We start from the raw sequence: 23,912 nt of genomic DNA, 5'->3' as shown, positions 1-23,912 counted from the left end.
TTCACACTGAACCATAAGCTGTTATTTCTAGGAGCTATAGTCCACTGACAGAACATTAATGATGTTCATCTCAACTTTTTTCCCAAGTGATAACAAGTTCAAATAAAAAAAAAAAAAGATTTTCTTTTCTTTTGGCTTAGATATAACTTCAGAGTCAATCAAACTTGTATGAATTTTTTCACTATTCACTGTACCATATTTTACAAATTCATATCTAATTTCCTTGCTTAAAACAAAACTAAGAGTAGCTTTATAATAATGGTTAGTTGTGGCCTCTAAATTGTAGCTATCAGTTAGAATGACAACCTTGCTTTGTCTTACCAGTATGAATAGAAGAGTAAACTATTATGTGTTAAAACAGAAACACAATTTTAAGCTTTGATCCTCGACAATGAATTCTACTTGGGTAATAACTGAGAACCTACATCTGTTGTTGTAGTTGTGAGAGTCCATGAATGTCACAGCCATGGGGTCTTCTCCGTGCAGAGTGCTCTGGTCAGCATAGCTGCGGTCCATTGCATTCACCATGTGTGTCATTTCCTGCCTTGTTGTTCCAATGGCATCTTTACGTTTTTTAGCCAGTTTCCTGTTAGGAGCAGAGAAAGATACAGTAAGGCGTCATACTATGAAATGCACAAACCTCAATTAACCTGCAGATCTCAGTCTTACAAAGAACAGTTGTTCTTATTTTTTTTTTTAAATTTTAAAAACCCAAATCAGTGAATCAGAGAAAGTTAGTATGGAATGGGGAATGCAAAAATAAAAATAAATACAAAAAACAGTGTTTTTTAATAATCAATAATTATTAATAATATATTAATATATATTAATATATATTAATATATATTAATATATATGAATATATTATATATTTTTCATAATAATTTTAATTTTAATAATTTATTTCTACTTTATATATTCATGTTTTGTCTCATCAGCTGAGATAACTCTCCAATACTTTTGCACACATACAGATGTGTCTGCATGAAGAAGAAGACACAGTTAGACCTAAAATGCATCATCACTTAGTATCCTCAATGCCAGAATGTCTTAAGTGTTGTGAGAAGGAATGGCAAAACTACAAAGTGTTAAAACTTTCCCAACTCTTTATTTGAAAAGCGTCACAGCCCATCTGCAAAGAAATAAAAGGAAAAGCGAATGTACTACTTACTGAATTGATTTGTTCTTTTTTTTTTGCATTTTCCATATCGTCCTAACTTTTTCTGATTTGGGGTGGCATGAAAAACATGGTCTTCCTTTGAAAGGGGCTACTGGTTACTGACTGAAGATGGAAAGGTCTTAGCCATCAAATAGGAAAAATGAGAAAAGAAGAGAAAAGATAGAAAAGAAAGAAGAAAAAGCAAGCAAGGAATGTGGGCAGCATATACCAGGCTCGGCTAGAGGAGAACAGGAAAAGAGCATCTCATCAAAATCAAGGAAAAAAACCTTTGACCACCAGGTAGAAAGGGGAAAAACTGTTATCAGCTTTGATGTCATAAAGCTGTCAGATGAAAATTCAAATTGTTTCTTCAAATTCTGTTCTATGGAAACTCTGTTTAATTATACACTATTCATATGTAATTAATATCACAAGAATAAAAACAGTAAAACATTTCAATAACGTTTCAATAAAGCTAAAAAAAAAGAAAGAAAAAGAAATGCAGATTAATTAAGTATTTGGTTTTCATCTAACAGCAAAGACGCATGTAAGGTCCCATTAAAGCAACAGGTTGTACATTCAAGAAATTAATGGCATTCCTCTTATTTGCAAGAACAGCAACTGCCAACAAATGGTAGGTGTCATTGATGTCATATTAAATCTGAACATTAAGGTATTGTTTTCAAGTTTAACTCTAAGTGGGGTTTAATCTCTATATACTGCAGGGAAAATAATATTATATGTCGAGCATGACAGCGCATGCAGGAACATTGTGCACCCGGAGCCATAGATGTGCATCAGTCAAAACAACAACTCTACCAGTGAGCAGATGTTGTGTTAATTACTCACTTAAGTACACTTTGAGCCCCAAAACATACCTGCAACACAAAAAGGCTGCAGCTGGTAGTGACGATATCCAGTGCATTGTGATAATAAAGAATTCTATCTTTAATTGTTGTCAAACTGATACAATATACAGCTCTGACTTCTTCCCACTAAACAGACAGAAAACATGCTGTTTGTGTATATTTTACCTCTTGACCCCCAAATCATCAACTCCACTTCTGAGACCACACAGACACTCAGCAGAAATCATTCTAAACGTTAATAAGGTGTTGCTTTTTGAGGTTTTGTGACCGCATTAGTGGTTATCTAACATAGAAATATTAATACAGGTCATCTTGACTACTAGATGATGTATTTATATTGTGTACACTACATTTAAGGGAGTGTGAAGAAATAATAGAGACAGAGAGTTGGGAAGTTGAGACCGAGTGAAGAATGGATCACTGATTGAGTTATTTAAAGTAGTTATTTTCAGGAGAATGAATACTGAAATAAAGATTTGAATTGATTTTTTGTAATATATGTTCATTAAACCTATTCATTAAAATTGTTTATGTATGCCAAAACAACTTGTTATTTTCCAATCTATAAACTACAAATGAAAACTGCCTCTCCAGTAAAAAGTAGTAAGGGTAGTTTCATGAATTATGCCAGACGAACTGAACAACATGATGGTCCATATTAGGTTCAAACAAGAAAATGTCAGTAAAAAACATCTAAAAATGTTCAGTCTGTGTTTTTGGTCCATATTGATTCCATGTATTTTTTAAGGCAGTGCAAATGACTGATTCCAGATCCATTTTGGTCACAGCCAGTGACGAACAATCATGAGAAATGTGAAGAGCCCACAATAGAAGAAAAACCACCGTAAGAACTACCGACACAAAATCAAAGCCCCAAAAAGGAGTGCAACTTGCTCAGATCCCCAACAGGAGAGCGGAGTTTTACCATAATACCTGTGACTTGATGGGCTGATGGATGATCACATGACTACATGCACACAAAGAGCTACAAGTCACAAGTGCAGCATTCTTTTTTCAAATAACACGCTTAGGCCAGCATTGTCCCACTTTGGCCTGCATTGTTCTGGTTAGTGGCCAACTTTGGCCTTCATAAGTCTGCTTCAGAGCAACTTTGGAGCATGTAGAAGACACCGGGCTGAGGTCAGTTCACTATCAGTTCAGTCCTTTTAATTGTTAATGATTCAGCATTAATTTATTTCCTATTATTCTTTAATAGGTAAGCATCAACATTCTCTTGCTAAATTCCATTTTTTAACAGCTGAAAGTTTTCAAAATATGAAAACAACTAACATCCTTAACCGACTGATATGAAAGCAAACTGATCCCCACCCTGGCAAGGCGTCAATGATGATGGCTTTGGCTGGTTGGTCAGAGCTGAGAATGTGTTTTGTCTTGAAAAAAGTATACTGCATCTTTAAAAATAACAAAAACTAGCCACTAGTAATTCGCCCAATAAGATAACAGCAGCTGGGTGAGCTGGTTGTTGATTGGTTGTTTACTTACAGGTAATAAGAGTATGAATAGTAGGTCCTCCTGGGGTTGTGAGCCAATCAGAAAGCAAAGAATGAGACACAAGGGAATAGGCAAATTAGGACAATACTGTCCTGTCTCAACCAGTAACAACAGAAACAGAAGAAACACCCTTTGATTGCTAAAACTGGCGATTCATGCAGGGGGGTTGCCATAACAGCTTTGAGCCCTATTTCTTTAAAAAAATAAAGTAAAAGCCAAAGTTTATTGCTACAAAAATACTAAAAACAAGCTATGAATACTAACTACTAGAATAAAAGGTAGCTATCAATATCAGCCTATCGACGTGCAGCCTTTCTTTTCTTAATTTCTAAAAGTGCCATTTAAAAATATTCATGCCATATTTTAAAGTGACATTAACTGTAACTTGATGGCCCTGATTAGAAATTTAGCCCAAATCAGCTGATGACCTTTATTTTTGTAAAAATCTGACTTGAAAATGTTTAACTGATGCAAAGCTATCCAATCGGTAACACCAGGCAGCTCGCTTCCTGTAAAGCAAGCATGATGTCATTGCAATGTCATCATGTCCCACCATTTTAAAGATGCAGTATTGTTCAGTGTAGTAAAGGTTTAATGGCAATGAAGATTGATCTCCCCAGAAACCTTTATGGAACAGAAAACTATTAAGTAACATTTTGTCATGCTCATGAGGACAAAAGTCACAGATCTTCTCATATCATTCAAAGCTTTTCTATGCAACATCACCTGTCAAAGTTGTGATCCAAAACAGGTCAAGCTTGATACAAATGTGTCAGGCTCAAAACAAACTGAAACAAAGGATGCTGATACACAATCTTCTTTCCCACAATATGCAGATCAAATATCACAGCCACCGTGAGCTTTGTTCCAGCAAAATCCCACATATCGTAAAAACAAGTGAAAAATGTTAATGTGACCTATAATATGTGTCATTCCAATAAAAAATACATAAATAACATATTGATATGATCTGGCCAAGCTGTTAAATGTGCTTAAAACTGCTTTAGATATATATTTGACTTGATATATTCTTAATTTACAGTAACACATATTACTGTACATGGCCGTCTTTTACGTTTAGCCGTTTGTTAATTTCATTTTTGTTGTCCAAAGACCAAAGTCATTATTGAGAGTTGAGCTTCAAAGTGGTTACAGTCCAGCTGGACAACAACACTAGCACCATGTAAAATACACTAGTTCCAGCTTAGGCAAACATATACTTTAAAACAGAAGTTCTTCCCCTGCTTCGAGCATAGCTCCTCTGGCTATCAGATATAATTACAGTTTCACACTAAAGCTGCATCATGATGGCTGGCTCACATAAATTCATTAAGCAAATTAAAATAGAAATAGGGAGGTCAGGTGCCGCAAGAAGAATGTCATTACGGGCTGAATTTTAATGTCAAATTAGTTTTGGTTTACTGAGCGAGATCATGATTGGCTCTAATTGTGGGAATCTATTCCTGGTTGGTCTCTAAAGATTGACAGGTGTTATGTCTTGATGTTCAGAGGGAGTGATGCAGAGAAACTCCTGAAAGCTTCATATCTAAGTGTATACCACAATGGTCAATATTGCTGATTGTTTAAATTCCTTAATTCTCAAAGACGGGTCAGAGGAAGAATAACATGTTAAAGGCCAGTTTTTTGTATGCAATTCATGCACATGCGATTCAAATATGCATGCGTATATATGTGCACATTTCCTATTAAGTATGATGATGTTATTCCATCTCAGGGAACCTCACAGTTACATATAATAATATATGTTTTTATACAAACAACAGCTGCAAACAAGCAGCCATTTCTACTCACTCATTTATCAACTTTTGCACGCTGTGATACTATAAATCCTAAAACGTATATATATATACAGTTACATTTTTATGAGACTGATGATATTGATACTCCAACATGTGTTGTCAGATGTTGTTCTGAATGCCTGGCATGGGGTCAGGGGTCAATGCCGTTTGTAAGTTATTAAAGTTGTTCATGAATGATGTTGTACTTGAGCATATATGCATGTTTCTCAATGGAAGTGGCTGTGAGACACTGGAAAGCAAAAAAACTGTTTTCCGTCATGTTTTAAGGGCATGCAGTAGTCAAACCAGTATATCACAGAAACAGGACAAGTTTCATTTTACTGACATATTCATTCTTGAAAAATACATGAAATCTGTTAGTTATCTTATTACTTCTGCCTGCAATAGGACAAGCTAAAAACAACAAAATAGATGTGTATATGTTCAGCTGACAAGTAAAACTAGAATCCACAGGCTGTAGCTGTAGTTCAACACCACATGGTGGAGCTCTACACCAAATCAAAACACTACAGACCCAAGTGTGTTAGGGATACTGAGACCAGCTTAGATAAGACTCAATGTTATAATCCTATAAAAGTAAAAGTTTAGAAAAGAACACGTTTACATGTTAACTTAACTCCTCTTCAAAACCATTTCATGTACAACTTCATCCTTGCTCTGCGTAAGCAAAAATCTACATTGTAAGCAGAAACTGACCAGAGTTTCATCGCTTTCAACCTCGACATGGAGAAGTTCTGCCTTTGATGGGTTTATCAAGCTACTAATGAAAAATGTATTCAGTTTTGTTACTTGTGATCTTTACTTGGGAATCTCATTCCACTCGTCATTGCAGTAATTAATCTCTTTTGATTAAAAAAATGTCATATCCAAAGAAAAATCTGAGATTTTCTATTAAACCTAGAAAGTGAAAGGCAGGAGTTTCTAAATTTCCAAACTGTGTATTTTAACCATGCAACTGAAAAAAATACACTTTGGAGTCTTACAAAGAAAAAACTGGTTCTGAGGGGAGATCAATATTTATGGTGGATGGATGGAAGATGGTGTTACTAACACAAAACAATGGATTTGGGAGCACATTTGTGTCTGTATGTTCTCGCATCTGCATGCGTGTTGCTGTGTACGTCGAATTCATTGTTTCATGTTTGCCAATTCAAATAAAGTCTCCGTCAGAGCTGCTTTAGAGGGTTCAGTTAGGGAGCTGCCACTCACCTCTTCTTGACCAACAGGATGGCTACCAGCACCAGGAGTATAAAAACAAGAACACCAGCACTAATTCCAGCTATTTTCACCACACGATCCGTCTGTTTGGCAGGGTCAGGGATGACTTCAGGCTCCTCCGTAGCACCTATGAATAATGAAGACGAAACAACCATAATTACTGAAAATGAAACAATAAAAGCTAAAATGCAGCATCCTTCAAGAACATCTTTATTTTCTTATGTAGGAATCTGCATCTCTGTCGAACGCTGGAGGGATAAGCAACAGAAAAAAATTCATCTCAAATTGTATTGAAAAAAAGTCAATAGCTGAAAATAAAGTATAAATTTTAAATCAAAATATGTAAAAAGTATAGTCTTAATAATTTGTGTTGTTCATTGTAATGTTGTTTATTTAGTGGTCTTGCAAAGTTAATGATTTTCTAAAAATTCAGCGATTTTAAGGCCTATTTATGTGTCTGAAATAATCTTCAGTAACTGTAAAATAGCTAAATAAAGCTGCATCTTGACACTGTTCACCATTTACACCATTTACATGTCATAATGCTGGTAAAGCAGGTTATTTCATAGCTTAATGAATTATGTTTGATTTATCGGAAGATGCTTTTACATCAAAAAACTTATGAGCATGACATGGAAGCAAATGCACATGAGCCATCAAAATAGGAAGCTTTAATCATCCCCGTGCTAAAGATCAGGTAAAAATCAATCCTCTAAGAAGTTATTATAAAAAAAATAAGTCAAACAACTGTCTCCACAAATGTCGTGACTTTCATATTAAAGTATATGCAACTTTGTGAGCAAGCAGTTTCTGCATCAATATGGATGTGGTGTTGCAATGAGAAATAAAAAAGCTTTTTAAAAAGGCTTTTAGTTTGCTTAATATCAAAACTACATTTAATGGGCTTATTTTCAATTTAACACCACAAACATAAAAAAAAGAAAAGAAAACAAAAGTTGTTTAATGTTAGGGGGAAAAAAACCTAACATCTCTCCACTAAGACTGTTTGGGCAACTAGTTCTGCAATTTAAGGAATACTATTTCTCAAGATGAAATGTTTAATAACTTTCATCATTTACATTACACACAGTTATTAAAGAATTTAGACAATCTAGATGAAATATTGTGCTCAAGAGAGAAGGCTGGAAACAAAATCAATAGTCCTTAACTCTGAGTGCTCAGGTGATACTGTATTAATGACAAGGCACGATTTATATGGGGAAATCCCAGCGCAACCTCAAGAAAACCTCTAAAAAAACCATGGTCAGTAAACACACAAATTAAAGTAAAAATTCTACAATGCAAAAAAATCTGAGGTAAAGAACACCCAAAATTTCTGATTTCCTCTGAAAAGAAAAAATGTCTTATGATCTGGCGAAACAAACAATTAAAAACACAGAGCAAACAAAAACAAAAGCAACTGCGGCCTTTTGCTTTAAAAACTAGCAAATAGTCTCTTGCCAGTGTTTTAACATGTGATCGGCTGTCTTTGTACTATTTTCAATTAAATTTAGCATTTAACTGATTTGTAAATAACTGTATACAGTTTTTAATTGTATGCAGCATCACAACCTCTTTGAGACTCTAAAGTTCATAATGTATCTGAATATCAGGCGCTTCATAGTTGACTTAACATAAAGAATAATATGAGAAGAAATTGAGAATCTTAGCTGGGATGCTTTAAGCATTGCTATGAGAAGAGCATCAGTAGAAGCTGATGATGTTTTTTCCTGGCCAACGCTGTCTTCTACAGCTAAAAGCATTCATGATCACCACAAATTTACTGAACAAGGTGACTCTGCACACTCACTACCTCTACATCCAACTGCAATGTGTTAGCAGGAACATCTTATGAAAAAACTTATATAAAAACTTACTGTATATACAAAAATAGTGAGAAAAAAATCATTCAACTGTGCATTTTATGTAGTCTTCAGTTTGTTCTTGGTGTCCTCTCTCATTTTGTAGTGCTTTTGAAATGCAATTTGACAGGATCTGTCAAATGTTTCTACACCAATGTCACCATATATTACTTGTAATCAAATTCATTTCTTTTCCTGATGACTTCAGAGAATTGAACAAACTTCCTGACTTTGACTGTTTGCAATATAAGTCATCAATGACGTTGCAGGCCAAGTGCACACTTTACAGGAGTGTAGACCCAGTTCATATGGGACAGGAAGTCAACAGAAAGACAAAGGGCATTTTTCAGGCTCACAGGCGCTATTTAGTGATTTTATAGGGCCAGAATACTTCTTTCTGCAATGTAAGAACATTATCATGTATTATGATAATCCATATAATCCAACTCAAAAACATATGTGCAAAACTCAACATAATGCAATACATCTATAAAACAATAATCCATTTCAAATGCTAAATGTCAACAAGATGAAAATAATCCCCTTCTGTAACTGCCTCATACTGGTGATCCTATCGTTTATGTAAATGCCTTGCTTTTAAAACATGTTATGTAACTACACTACACTAACAGGACTTGGTATCTGTAATCACGTTGCTTGTAAGGGAAAAGATAAGCGTTGATCTCCTTTTATTTTTATAATGAAATTATCAGAGAAAAGCAAAGTGAGCAATTATTTGTCTCACGCCTCTAAGTGCGGGCACCGTCGCCTCACAGCGAGAAGGTTCTAGGTTCAAGCCCCGCCTGGGGCTTTTCTGTATGGAGTTTGCATGTTCTCCCTGTGTAAGCGTGGGTTCTCTCTGGGTACTCCGGTTTCCTCCCACCGTCCAAAAACATGCATGTTAGGTTAATTGGTGTCTCTAAAATTGTCCTTAGGAGTGAGTGTGAGCGTGTGTGGTTGTTTGCCTCTGTGTGGCCCTGTGATGGACTGGTGACCTGTCCAGGGTGGACCCCGCCTTTCGCCTGCTGACTGCTGGGATAGGCTCCAGCCCCCCTGCGACCCGACCGACGGATTGTATAGAAAATGGATGGATGGATGGACTCTAAGCGCCAAATCAACTCATTGCTGCTGGTAGGAGGGTACTGTAGTTTTAAGGAAACACCACTCAAACAAAAGCCAACATATTAATGGGGGTCAAAATGATAGGCTTGGTTTTGTTAGTGGGTGCTGATATTATCCTGATGGTGTGTGGGATCAGCTATAACCATAAGGAAGAGTGTGGTTCACCGCTGTATTTTTGCACAATATAACAAAAAGAGAATATTTGTTTGACAGGCAATACTTGTGAGGACTGATTCGCAGGTAGATTTGGGTTTCCCAAAGGATTTGTTGTAAATGGAAAAAAGTCAAATATCACTTTAAAAAAATTTTAACAAACTGAATTCATAAAATATACATAATGTATTATTAGAAACATTTTAGACAGCTTTCATTAGCTTTTCTATAATGAGTACATTAAGATTTATTTATCTTTACATTACTAAAGCAAGTACATAATACTTACAGGCTGTGTATATGAATCCAAGACCAAAAATAAAAGCTTAAAAATACAGTGAATACAATGAATGGATGGCCATGGGGGGCAGCTTTTCCATGTATTGCGAATATTAGCTTGTTCATTAAATTATGAAAAAGGCTGAAATAAAAACATATTGAATTGCCCCTTAAAATCTGTTCAGCTTAACGTGTTTGATACTGTGGTCAAGGACAATGACACGATGTGTTCCTTTTCACAACCGTGAAGCTAAAAGAGCAGCAGATTTTATTTTATTAGAAAATAATAAAATAAAACAAAACAGACAATCTTTAAAAGCTCCTCGACCTGACCTCATAACGTCAGCGGTGGCTCTTAATGTCTGTAAAAATGATCCAGGTCAATACACAAACACTCACACTTATCCTCATAACCACACACACAAAACCCTGAGGCAGCAATGACAATACACAATACTCTAGATGACCTAATAGGACCACCATCACTTAATCCTCCAGCCTGGATACACGGCTCAGTGCACGCACACGTGCAGAGAGACAAAGAGAGAAAGAAAAGGATAGTCGTTTGACCTCTCTGTCCATTAGTGTGTTCGTCTACCTTATTAAAAAAATCTCAAATCCTCTCTTAAGTCTTTCAGCTTCACTCAGAGCCCTTAAGGCGAGAAGGACAGACCGTCAGCTTGTTTTAGCAGCTTTTGGGTGAACCGGCCACCTGTTCTGGTAACTATAGCCATAAGCAATTCTAGAAATGTGATGACCCATGAAAGTCTCCTATTTTCGCCTATTCTAGTGTGGCAAAATTACACCTTCAAGGCAGTGGGGGGAATGAACCACACCTTTGATCTATCCAACGAATAATTCCCCACGAGTCTACAAGCTCATATCTCTTGATGACACTGGTTGAACTTCTATCATCTGGGAGATTTGTTAATGAGCATGCATGTGTCTTTTTACCAAGCCCCTCAACTAATGTGGTGCCCTCAACTAGTTCTTATCCTTTTTAATTGTAACAACACCACCTGCAACAAAATGTATTGCCTAAGTTCTTTGAGACAGTTTGCACTGCTGTCCCTTGATGGTTCTTTGCACAAATACCTAACTTAATCAGCAATAATGATTTTAAAATGCCTCTTTACTGCTGATTGCACTCTAAATGATGTCACTTTATTGTGTAGTTTAATGAGACTTTTGCACAAGGTCAAACAACTGAATGCACAAAAGCATATGCAGAACTCGAACATGGCTAACAAGAACTGCATTTAAGTACTATGATTATTTTTGTGTAACACATCTTAGTAGATGCTCTGTAAATATAAAATATATCTTTAATTCACCGTGTTTTCAACCATGTTTCAACCATTGTGCCCTGCATTGATGTTTAGACCAATATGAAAGTTAAGTTATAGCTAATGAAAACTGGCTGTCATTCACTGTCCTTTCAGGCTCAACAGTACTCGATACTCAATAGTGTAAGACTGTCAATTTCATTGAAACATAATCTATTTTTCTGTTTATCTTTGTTCTGACTGAACACAGCTAAACCCTGATCCATGAGTAAAAAAAAAACACTTTTCAGAAAACATAGTGTGTGCACTTTTGTGTATTTTTATGTGCGTGTATGTGTTTTGCCCAAGGATTATCTCTACACCATTAAAAACCTGTATGATAATCTATCAACATATGGCTACTGGTAAAAACCTGATATTTAGAGTGTGCATATAAACATTTAGAAGGTGCACACATAAATATGTTTTGTCGCTGACACGCACTTATATTGTCATCTCTAATACTCTTACACCAGAAACACAACAATCTCGGCTAAGCAAAGCAGCAAGAGGTCACAGTGCATATGGTATGAAAACAAAGTCAATGTGCATAAAAAAACGTAATTTCATACTTCTGCTATTTTCTTAGATTTTTGCCATCTTAGCTATATGTAAAAGTATAAAGCTTACGTTTAGCCGCCAGCCTCAGACACTGTGTCTTAGTTTCCTGTAGAAAAACATAGAAGAAGAATACCTCAGTCCAAAACAGCACACTACAGAACTTGGAAATGCTGTAATGTGAACTTAATCAGCACATATCTTAGTATGCAATGCAGTAATAGCAGCTAACACGTGAGATGCAAAGTTAACTCTGTGTTCAGTGTGTTTTCACACACCCTCTCTGTACTGCTAACAGCTTGAAGATAGATGTTGTAGTTTTTCCTTGGAGCCAATGGAGGATTCCAGAAACCCTGGGGAGCAGAAGGAGAAACATCAGTTCAGCTTTATGAGACAAAATATACCTGCTGTCAATCACAGATTTCTCTTTCTTCCTTTGTTAAGAAGGATACTGATATCTAAAATTGAACACTTGGACTATGTGTCACACAGGTCTCTCCATCCAATTTGTTTAACCTGTTCCATTCAGAATTCTTGAAAATGTGGTATTTTCTGTCAAAATGGGCATTCCAAGCAATTGTAAGAGGGACCATTGTCATGAAGGATACCATATTGTAAAATGACAAGCTGATATTAGGTTTTGCACTTTAGGTCAAGGAAAAGTTGATGTTCTTTGGTTAATGGTGGGAAACAACTTATTTGCCATGGTCTTGCGACCAAAGATAACCAGAGACTTATTTCTGAAAGTGTCAGAAATCTAGGATGATCATCTTGTAGTGAGTCTGTTGCCACTACCTCTTTCTCCCAATCAACCAACAGGAGCGTGGCATGGAAATATGTCAACAATGATACTGATTCCTAAGTGTGAAAACCAAAACAAAGCTGAACAGTTCAGGTAGAGGTCAAATGAACTAAATGTAACTTGTGGAGTTCTGGCAGCAGAAGTTTTGTCTGTATGATGTTTCCTCAAGCTCAGACCGCGACCATGCAAACAAAGAGGAAGCACGGAGGGGAATAAAGGAGGAATTATAACTTCTAAGTTAGCAGCAAACCACTGAACATACATAAAGAAGCAAATCGGTCAGACATTTTTCAGTCTGTTAGCTCATAAAACCTTACATCACTGTGATGCTTAGAATCTGTGTTGCTCTACACAGACACAACTACGACTCAATAGGTATCATCATCAAACTGTCTGCATACATCAAACATGATGCTGTAGCCAAGGTCATTAAATGCTTGTCACACAGTGTGGCTCGCAGTGAACCTTTATGATGGCTAAAGTGGCACAGTGTGTGGCTGCCTTTAGGTGCACAAACCAGAACAAGCCCAATAACATGTTGGTACAGTGGAAAAGGTGCTTCGGTTCAAAAATGGAGAGAATGTGTCAGAGCAGACCCCCACCATCTGCAACCAGTTGCATGATCAAAATGTATACGTATTACAATTAGCCCTCCAATATTCATTCAACCAGATTGTTGAATCTGCTCACTAATAGTTTTTACACTTTTGACAAGGTGTATTATCAGAACTTGCTGAATCTGTCCTTGTCTCACCTGTGCTCCTGCCTGCTCAGGGTCTGCTCCCCTGCATTAGACTTCCTTTGCTCCCCACTCTTTGGACTCTGCTCTTTCTGGCTCCCCGCAGTAAAAACACTGCTCCACTTTTGCCAGCTCCATGTTCAATCTCAGCTCCTGCTCTCCAGCTACCAGGCTGAACTACTTTCCTTGCTGACTCACTTCCTTCCCCGGTAACATAAAATACCTTATACCAACAACTAGCCTCCATCTGCTGTCTGCTTTTGCTCCACTAGCTCTCAAAATCTTTGCAAAGTTATGTAATTTTGGAAACAGCACTGCATCTAATCTCTGTGAACTTAGTCTCACCAAGTATGTTTCTAAAATAAAACCACTTGTACTACAATGCAATATCTTACAACAACTTAACACCAGCTTAATTCCCCTTTAGTGTTTTCTTTGATGCCATTAATGCGTTACACAACATAGTAGTTGTATATTTCTAAGCTTTCTAAAATTTTTATTGGATAATGAAATCTTTTCATGTTATAATTTCATTGCGCAATGTACATTAAGTGTTATTTGGATAAAAGGACTTGCCTGATATGTCTTGTTGTCTCCCACAGTAAATGGTAGAGGTTCAGGGAGGTTGCTGGGGGATAGCTGGGCAGCATAATAATATGGGGATCCACCGCTAGATGCGCTGTGGTAGGAAACTGGAACCTAGGGAAATTTGAAAAAAATAAAACAATATGTCTATAAATCTTTTTATCACAAATACACACACCTATTTTTTTCTTGACATTAAAGCCTTCATAATATAAGCTAGCTAACAAATACATATACATCAGATATGATAAATGCATGTGAAACACAATAATCACCTCATAACAGTCAGAGGAAGCCTGCCGACGCGTCCGCTGAGGATTCACTTCCTCCACCACAATCTGGTATGCACTGTAAACAAAGACGCCATGTAAGTACAATAATAATTTGACTTCCTATTGTTTCAATAATGACCATTTTAGCACAATGTGCAAAACAAGTAGTATGTTATGTGTGATTAAAGATATACCTTATAGGTGCTCCCTTAGCCTGAGCAGGTTTGAGCAGGACAGTGATGGTTGTTGCAGTTTCATTCAGAAATGCCTCTGATACATCATACTCATCTATTGTTGGGGCTAAAAAGAGAAGTAGAAGCATGAGTATGATCCAGCTATTTGAAGATGATGAAAAAAAACACAATGAAGTCCCTGTTCTACCTGAAATATTAGTAGTCACGTTCAGTGTGGCTGCTGGACCAAACCCCTTGGAGGTAGATGCCCGTATAGAGAGCTGGTATGTGACACCTGGGTGGAGCTGGGAAAACATGTGATGCGTGGCATTCGATGGCAGAGACACAGTGAGGCCCGGCCGTTGCAGAGGGACTGATGGGTCGAATGAGCGTATACCACTGTAGCTAATCTGAGCGGAGAGTAGAGAGACAGAGACCAGTTTTCAATATTCATCCAAGGGAACAAGTTGCAAGTTTGGCTCTTGCATCCACTCCCATAACAGATAGTACCTCATATTGTATGATGACTCCATTGGGCTCAGTTGGTTCCTTCCAATAAAGACTTATTGTCTCTTCAGATGGAGTGGCTCTAAGTGACTGACTGGGAACAGGACCGGGAACTGTTAACGCACAAATAGACAAAGTCCATCAGTGCTCATGAAATCAGTAAAATTCTGTTCCACTATTAAGAAGGCTGCTACTAAACAGAAACATCCAGAAGGAAGACAGAAAACAGACACCTGTACATAAGCTTGGTACATTTGATCTATTAACTAAAACCCATGTTGAGCAGGCTAACACAAAAATAAACATGAACAAATCTTTTCATTTGACAGGAAAGCTAATACATAAAATGATCAAATTTGTGTTTTTGTAGATTGTACCATCTTCATCGGTTTGTATGATAGTCTCGTCGCTCTCTTTCCGTCCCTCTGGATTGGTCAGAATCATCTTCAGACTGACATTGGTGTAAGGTGGCAGGTTTCCCACCAGGTGGCGTGGTGCTGAGAGGAAAAAAACCCACATAAATGGAAAAAAATTTGTCAAAAAACAATCGACTGACATTATTTAACTTTCTTTTCCAGAGCTTAAAATAAAGACTGCAAATGTGGTGTTTTCTCTGACCAAGGTCCACCTCATAAGTTCATCATTAAGCATTAAAGAGACTGAAGAAGTTAAATCTTGTGTGTTTGAGTATGGAAACATCTAAACATGCAATGCATCCAGTTCCAGAGACCTGATGTATATAATATAATATATATAATAGTATGTAAAATAGAAAAAAATCCCTATTCTTGTCAAGTTGTTTTAATTTAAGTTAAATTCCGTTGACTTCTTTTCCATTTCCACTTATATGTATCAGGCTTCAATTGCTCTAAGAATGTGTGACTACGTGGAGTGCACATATTTTCACTACATATACTTCAAAGGAAAAAACAGACAGAGTTTTTGTTTACGAATCATTTATGCAACTGCCCTTTAAATGATGAAACTATAATCATCAGCAGAAAAAAGCCGAAAAAAGCTGCAAACACTCGTTATTTGAATCCTATCGAATAAAACAATTATTGATATTTGTGCTTGAGGATTAATTCAATATGAGAGATCAATTATCAGAGTAGTTGGTCATTACATTTCTGTCAGTCAACTATTATATCAATAGACTAAAATATCAATAAAAGTCCAGGTCATTTTGTGTGAATGAGACAAGATTTCTAATGTTTGAGTACTAGTTTTGAAAGATAGATTCTATATATGTGGGGCTGTCTTGAATATTGTTGTTCTAGCAAAAAATATTTCTTATATTAAGTATACTTTTATGTCAAATGGTTGCTGATGATCAACAGTCCACTCCCACTGGGACCCTCACCTGATGACGGGTGCCTTCTTATAAAATATTTCTGCACTTGTGAGGCATGGGCTCATCAACAAGACACCTCGGTCAGCTACTTCATCAAAAATTTATTTCTTTCTTATTTAGTCATAATCAATGGATGTTGAAACTAAAATTACAATAGTACTGATTAATACCTTTGGGATCCATGTCCAAGCAGTCAGCTTTGCTGCGGTTGCTCGCAGTCATGTAATGGTAACAGATGGTAACGTTAAAGGTGTGGCAGCGAGTGATGTTGTAACCCAGGGATTCCCAGTCCACTGCAATCAAACGAGACCTGGTCTCAGCTATCTTCAACCTCTTAGGAGTCCTCATGGGTTCTAGAGAGAAAAGAGAAAAAGAAAAGGCAAAACAAATTAGTAAGAAGAATGTTTCTGATTTGTATCCCCTAACACAAGCTGGTATTTCAGTCATATATTGTGAGTAATCCAAGAAGTTTTAACTGTATATGTTGTCCTCGACTGCAACATTGTGCTCATGCTGAATGCTACATGTAGAATGACACTGAAACCTTAGTGAACTTGAGAAGCATCTATAAACTTTTTGAGATTAAGAGTTTCTGTGCATTGTGCATATGAAGCAAATGTCATATGTGTTGCCAAAAACAACCAAGACAGTTGAGCCAACACATTCTGCAGATTAAACAAATACTCTTTGCTCCATAATGCCATTCAACCGTTTCTCAAATGCAATAATTTCTACAAGGCACATCTTTGGTTTCCATCTTTTATGTGTATTCAGATTGTTATTGTCAATATAATCTACTCTCCGTTCTAGCTGCCCAGGGCTTTAATTACCTTAACTGGCTCATTGAACTGGATCAATAACCCCCCTCCCAACTCCTAACATACACACACACACATTCACAGGAAAGATTACAAAACCGGGCCATTCCTCGTCTGCTGTCTGCCGTTCATTTGCATAGATGTTTATTTACCTCTGCTTCTTCTGTCACTCAACAGTAAGGATCACCTCTCATAGAAGAAACACTCATCAAGTTGCTGTGGCAACCTAGCCACTAAACTTATTATCAATTGGAGCCACCAATCGTTGCCAAAGACTTATTACTATAAGTCCAGGAACTACTTCTCTAACTAAAAGAGACATTACTCAGTCAAGAAGCATGTAATTAGTTCTGTGGATGTTACACTCTACTGAAAAGCCTCTGCCACTCAAGACAGCGGTGACCACCAAAATAATCAGGGCTGAAGCATGCTAATTACTTCTGCATGATAGTATATTCTAAGGAAAGAGAGGTTGTATCCTAAGAGGTTTGATGCTCATGCAGATTTTTTGTCTGGTGATGTAGAGGTCAAGAAAAACTCAAAGTACTAATGTGAGTGTTAAATTCCAACTTATAACAAAGTTGGGTTGTTAGTTGTTGTGGAAAACCAAATATGTACATTCAAGCTGTAGGATTTTACATTGAGTAAAAGCTCCAATACTGTTGTTTCATAATTATATTAAGACATATTGAAATATAGTTGATGATTTATATGTTTAAAGGACTATACTCTGCGCCACTGTAACACTGTAACACTTCTCGCTTTGAGGAGTGAAAATAAGAGTTGTAACAAATGGTGATCCTAAACAAGGGCAGTGTGTAGGTTTTCTTCCTAGTCTGGAACATCGAGATAAATGCAGTGAGAAGACTGCTTCCCTGATGTCTAACAAACTGATATACTCCGGTCAAGCAAAGAACTTGAGTGAATGTACTTTCCACATCATTCCACCTCTACTGCGAAAGAATGCAAGTGACTACAGGAAAATGTTGGCAAACTGCTTTGTTCCAGTTAAAAACAGTCAATTTGACATTTTAGTCTAGAATGCTACAAAAGAAAACAGTTTGATTGGGGTCAACACATCCAATAATGCCGTGATTAATTCTCTTATTGATCATGGTCTCCTCAGAGTAAAATGAAACGGCAACAAAAAGAAACCTGATGAAAACTTTGTTCATCGTTCTTTATTATAAATTGACAAGTTTCAGTTCACAGTGATGATGCGTTTATCAGCTGAAGATTCTTCCTCCTTTTACCTTGGCCTGCCTGTAACCCGCCTTCTTCCTTACATACCTGCAGGATTTCTTTTATTAAAAACAGCTCACCTTAAATAGAGACACAAGACTGTCCCCAAACCCTCCTTGTCTTTGTCTTTGTTTTTTCCCTGGGCCTTCCTGTCTCAGGGAAGACAACACAAGGACACAAACTGGTCGTTTCTTCTGACAACCCATTATCTGCCTGTCACTCACACACACTGGCACAGAAACTCATGAGTGCGCAGACTCACACTCGATTATTACCCAAGTGCACACACACGCTTAAGGTTGTGGCAAAATAAAGATTAAATCTGGCAGAGCATCCGAGTTGAGTGTTTGTGTGTGTGCTCATCACACTGAAACTTCTCATAATAAGAATCTATCGTCAAGGGCAAACACAACTTTCACATACAGTCCATACACATTAAGCTATAAGCACAATACACACTGCGAGGTTTGCTAAATCATTTAGATACAGATCTCTAACTAAAAAAAAGATATACAGATAGAAAATGAGAAAAGAGGGAAAAAAGACAAAGAAAGGAAGGTTATGCAGGTAATTTTCTGCTTAGCAAATATTATTGCTCTACGGTGTGTGCATTTGTGTGTTAATAGCTGGAGGGTCAGAACATTTCATTTTGGCTTCATCCAGTTATTGGATAGTTGACATTTAAATAGTGAAAGAGGGAGACCTGCTGCTTTCTCTGCCTGTCTCTCCCTCTATTTCTGCCTCTTACTCATTTGTCTCAGTCATTTCTGTCTCTCTGCCTGTTCAAATCAATACCTGTGATCCTCCCCATAAACCTTACTATAGGAACACGCACACACACAGATTGGGCAATGTAATAAATAGTATTGATTTCAGGGTCTCTTGATGCCTGCACTGCTCCACAGTGAGATGATCTTCAACAAGGAATTAAAACAAAATATATGACTTGGTGCCTGTCTCACACATGCCTTCATGCAAACACACACACACACACACACACACACACAGCCATGTTTCCATCACTTCAGACATTACATGAATTTACTGGAGACTTACCTTTAACCATGGCCATAATCATAATTACTACTTGCCTACCCCTGACCTTTAACTGTCAAATTTACAAAAGGTGGATCCCTACAATGTGACCGTGTAAACAGATTTATTTCTCCACAACACACAACCACCATTTCAAAACCCCATACCCCTCCTGACCCATAATGTACAGCTGCTTATCTGTATTTACTGCAGAAAGTCAAAGCAGGTAGAGAGCCAGGTAGGTAGAAGAGAAAGAAAGAAAGAAAGAAAGAAAGAAAGAAAGAAAGAAAGAAAGAAAGAAAGAAAGAAAGAAAGAAAGAAAGAAAGAAAGAAAGAAAGAAAGAAAGAAAGAAAGAAAGAAAGAAAGAAAGAAAGAAAGAAAGAAAGAAAGAAAGAAAGAAAGAAAGAAAGAAAGAAAGAAAGAAAGAAAGAAAGAAAGAAGCGAGAGGAACAGCATAGAAATCATATAAAGAAGAGTGCAAAAACAGAGCAATGCATGAAAAATTAAACTGCATCTGGAGGGAGCAAGGGACAGATAAAGGGAGCAGAGAGAGAAAGATGAGAGAGGGTAAGAGAGCGACAGAGAGGTGGAACGGGGAGAAACGATAACTAGTTTGGAATGTGGCCAAAGTCAAACGGGACCACGTCCAAAGGCAAGCCACAGAGCCTGCCTTGTCCCCTTCCCCTCCTCCGGTAGACAGACAAATGGCTGGATTCATGTTGAAACTAAAAGGCTTTGTTCTTCACAGATGGAGCTTTGAAAACAACAACAATACCAATAAACACCAACAATAACACCAAGGACAGAAAGCTTCATATCAGCAGAATCCAGAGGTTGGAATTAAAGAATGGAAAACAAAAGGAGGGGAAATAAAACTAAATTAAACAGGACTGCGCTAAAGGCAGCATAACCATGTTTCTCAACATGAAGCATTAGAAAGAGCCAATAAATAAACAGCTATACTGTAAAAACATAAAGAAAAGAGAGGGAAGATTAAAAACAGCATAGAAGAGAAAGAGGGACAGGGTAGGAGGGGGGTGAAACAGAAAAGGCTGACAGGAGATGCAGCTAAACCCAAGTTAATCTGTCCAATTAGTTCCTCGTAATCCTTCCACTGTCATGAAGAAGACAACTGAAACTCACTCTGTTCATTCACTCTTTAGCGTTGCATGTGTCTGCACTATGCTTTCAATTTGCACTTGCAAGCCACATGCAATAAGATTGTAATTTGACTGAGCGGAAGCTAGTTATAAAAGTAGCAACTAGTCCAAAGGCCTTGTCCAAAGGTTTTTTCCTCACATAGACCCCACAAAATAGATGGGCGTTGCAACCAAGATGCAAACAAGTCTCAAGTTCAGTGTTTTGGCCATCACCATCTTGAGGTCTTTTGAAGCTGGAAACGAATGAGCTGTGGATCTGATTGGATGAACTGCACACTCACAAGTAAGTCACACTTTACAAAGTGACTTACTTTAGCAACTTAAGGCGTGCCTGTTTGCCTTTCAAACCCACTAGTTTTATTTGTTGAGAAGGGAAGCTGCGCACATAATTATAATACAGCAGGTAATTTATTTTAAATTGTAGCTTTTTAAATGACTGCATGAGGGTATGGATTAAGACTTGTATGTGTAGCGCTCTAAAAAACATAATGCAGTCACTGCAGTGGGGGTTGTTCTAATTGCAAAGCTGAAAAGGAAAAAAAAAAAGACATACACTGTGCAGGATGGCTATATAGAAATACATGGGTAAAATAAAGTATTTATAGATAAGTTTAAAACAACCCATTTAAACATCCATCCATTGTCATCTGCTTATCTGGAGGCAACAGGTTCAGAAGAGAAACCCAGACATCCCGCTCCCCACAGACACTCTTCAGCTCCTCCAGGGGATCCCGAGGCATTCCCAGGCCAGAAGGGACCAATAATCCCTCCAGCAAGTTCTGAGTCTGCCCCAGTGCCTCCTCCCAGCAGGACATGCCCAGAAAACCTCAAAAGAGAGGCGACCGGGAGGCATCCTTACAAGATGCCCGAACCACCTCAGCTTTTTTGATGCGGAGGAGCAGTGGCTCTAGTCCGAGCTCCCTCTGGATGGCCGAGCTCATCACCCTATATCTCTACGGCTGAGCCCAGACACTCTCCGAAAGAAACCCATTTCAGACGCTTGTATCCGAGATCTCGTTCTTTCGGTTACAACCCAGATCTTGTGACCATAGGTGAGGGCTGGAACAAAGATGAACCAGTAAATTGAAAGCTTCACCTTCTAATTCAGCTCCCTCATTACAGCTGACGAAGCCCCAATCGACCATCACTCGTGAACAAGATCCATTTCCAGTTTTAAAAAAAGATTAAGTCATTTTCCATACATTGGAATAAGTTGGGAACTATTTTAGGTGATGAATTAACAGAAGGATATTTGTGTGCAGCACAACAAGACTGGCTCAAAATAAGTTGCAGAGCACAGACTCAAGGAAAATGAGGAACATCTAACTGGGATCAAGTCACTGTTTGATTAAATGGATTTGATTACTAAGAGTGCAGTTACACACAGTCTTACAGTAAGCCTGTGACATCGGATGACTTTAAAAACAAACAAAAAAAGGATTCTGTATATTTTACTTCATACTATACAGACAATACTGCATCAGAATATAAAAAATATAGTAAAATGTAATTTTGTCTTCTGAAAATCTGTCTCCAGTATCTCATTGTTGTTGTCAAACATTATATACAGCTGTGAATTACCACATGTGTGAAGGTAGTCCAAAATCAATGGGCTGCTATTTGAAGGGTTTGTCCCATAAGTGTCGCAGTGCTGACTGCTGTGTGCGAGGGTGTATAGGAGATGAACATATGGTGTATTGTGTGAGCTTTCAACAAAATCTCTGCTTATGTGTCTGGAAATGTGTGTTTTGTGATTTTTTTTCTTTTATAAATCCATGTGATGCTGAGTTTGTGCAACATACATGAAATACTGGGCCTCTCTTGAACTGTGGGTGTGCGCCTACACATTTCTGTCTGTGTGTTTCTGCTCTGTGTGTGCACATGTCTGCATTACTATGGTTTTAGCGTGTGTTTGGGGAGGTGTGCGTGTATGTGTGTGTGTGTCTAACCTGCCATGACCAAGAGGTTTCAGCAGAAAATTCAGGATTTGGATTAAAAGCTACTTCATCACCTTCTTCGGTGACACACACACACACACACACACATACACACACACACACACACACCCTCACTACTCTTCACTTCAAGTTGATTATTTTTCACCCTTCAGACAAGAGCAATACATCACCACAGAAGAAAAATCGAGAAAAAGCCGGAGTGGAGAGACAGACTGGGCATGCAAAAGAAGTAGAGACAAAAAAACAAAGCTGTAAAGCAAGAAATGAAAATAGATGTGAGGATAAAAGAATAGGGAAAAGATTAAATCTTTCCTGTTATCATATCAACTGCTCAGCAGAGTGTGTGATGTCTGTCAAGGATTTTATTAACTTTATTGGTTTTTAATTAAACAGTGTTTCGTGCTTTGGCACGCTCTGGCTTATGCCTGACGTCAGTGCCTGGGTTTTACGGTGAGAGTGTGCATCCATGACTTTATTATACTGTATTAAAGTAAATATTCAGTAAACTACAGGTGGTGGGATCAGACAGACCTAACCAAACAGAAAAAGCTAAGGAATCATTACCATTTAAATAACATTTCCACCCCATGTCTGAGTGTGTCTCACTCTCATAGCAAACACAAACACACTCAATCCAACTCCAAGGGGCCGTTGCATTTGCATATGTGCAAGTGTGGCGACAGAAACATGAACAGGAAAGAAGATATCACTTCAATAAAAATAGTCAGCAGAGCAAAGCGAAAATAACCACTAAGTGTCATTACTAACTAATCTCTGTGTATGCTATATATTCATTTACGGCACAAAATGGATTTGACCCAATTAATGTAGTATTCTGTACAGTATTTGAATTTCATGTATTATTGTGCACTGTAGAAATGTAAGTCTATGTATGCTTGTATCGAGGTGAAATTTCTGTTTGCAGCAGATTGCTCAGTTAAACTAACAGTAAGTTATACTAAAAGGGTTTTCCACTGGCTAAAAGTAAACTTATCTGAAGCACTGTGTATTTTACTACTCAACATATTTTAATTGCAGTGATCTGTTTTTTAGTCAACTGATGGCTTTTCCATCTATAGTCCATAGACGCCATAGTCTTTGCATGGAATCTTTGGTAGCTGGTTAGCTTCGTTTAAAGGCTGAAAATACTGTAGATTAAACAAAAAAAAACCTTCTATAGTGTTAGGCTACCTGAGGGAAGTTACAGCATCCTGCCAATTAACAGTCTGGTGCATCAACAATCGTATAGTATGACATAAAGTGTCATTTAAAAAGCTGTATTACAGTGGTACTGATTTTACACAATCTAAAAAAAAAGTGCATTTAAGAATGCTATAGAAAAATATAATAGAAAATAGCTAAAGATCATGGAATCCTTTGTCATATGAT

At 37.4% G+C, this 23,912-nt stretch overlaps 1 protein-coding gene across 14 annotated transcripts in view; it reads right to left on the bottom strand.

Annotated features, from left to right (window-relative positions):
• Window positions 1-23,912, bottom strand: part of ptprk (protein tyrosine phosphatase receptor type K) — a 102,984-nt gene that overhangs the window by 14,990 nt on the left and 64,082 nt on the right. For 9 of the 14 annotated variants that reach the window (XM_072362647.1, XM_072362650.1, XM_072362648.1 and 6 more), the window contains 12 exons: window positions 16,480-16,662; window positions 15,333-15,452; window positions 14,959-15,068; window positions 14,657-14,858; window positions 14,470-14,575; window positions 14,279-14,351; window positions 13,995-14,117; window positions 12,156-12,230; window positions 11,950-11,986; window positions 6,570-6,705; window positions 3,532-3,561; window positions 426-586 (listed from right to left, as the gene is read on the bottom strand). In XM_072362647.1, coding sequence (XP_072218748.1) covers window positions 426-586; window positions 3,532-3,561; window positions 6,570-6,705; window positions 11,950-11,986; window positions 12,156-12,230; window positions 13,995-14,117; window positions 14,279-14,351; window positions 14,470-14,575; window positions 14,657-14,858; window positions 14,959-15,068; window positions 15,333-15,452; window positions 16,480-16,662 — 1,356 coding nt within the window. The remainder of the gene's footprint in view (window positions 1-425; window positions 587-3,531; window positions 3,562-6,569; window positions 6,706-11,949; window positions 11,987-12,155; window positions 12,231-13,994; window positions 14,118-14,278; window positions 14,352-14,469; window positions 14,576-14,656; window positions 14,859-14,958; window positions 15,069-15,332; window positions 15,453-16,479; window positions 16,663-23,912) is intronic. The other 5 variants (XM_072362652.1, XM_072362654.1, XM_072362655.1 and 2 more) reach the window with 1 other exon arrangement.

Source organism: Leuresthes tenuis, unplaced genomic scaffold (assembly GCF_036924035.1).
Source record: "Leuresthes tenuis unplaced genomic scaffold, fLeuTen1.0.hap1 SCAF_13, whole genome shotgun sequence".
In the NCBI taxonomy this organism is placed as follows: Eukaryota; Metazoa; Chordata; class Actinopteri; order Atheriniformes; family Atherinopsidae; genus Leuresthes; species Leuresthes tenuis.
Note: the sequence above shows the minus strand (reverse complement) of the source record. Positions and strands in the feature narration are given on the sequence as shown.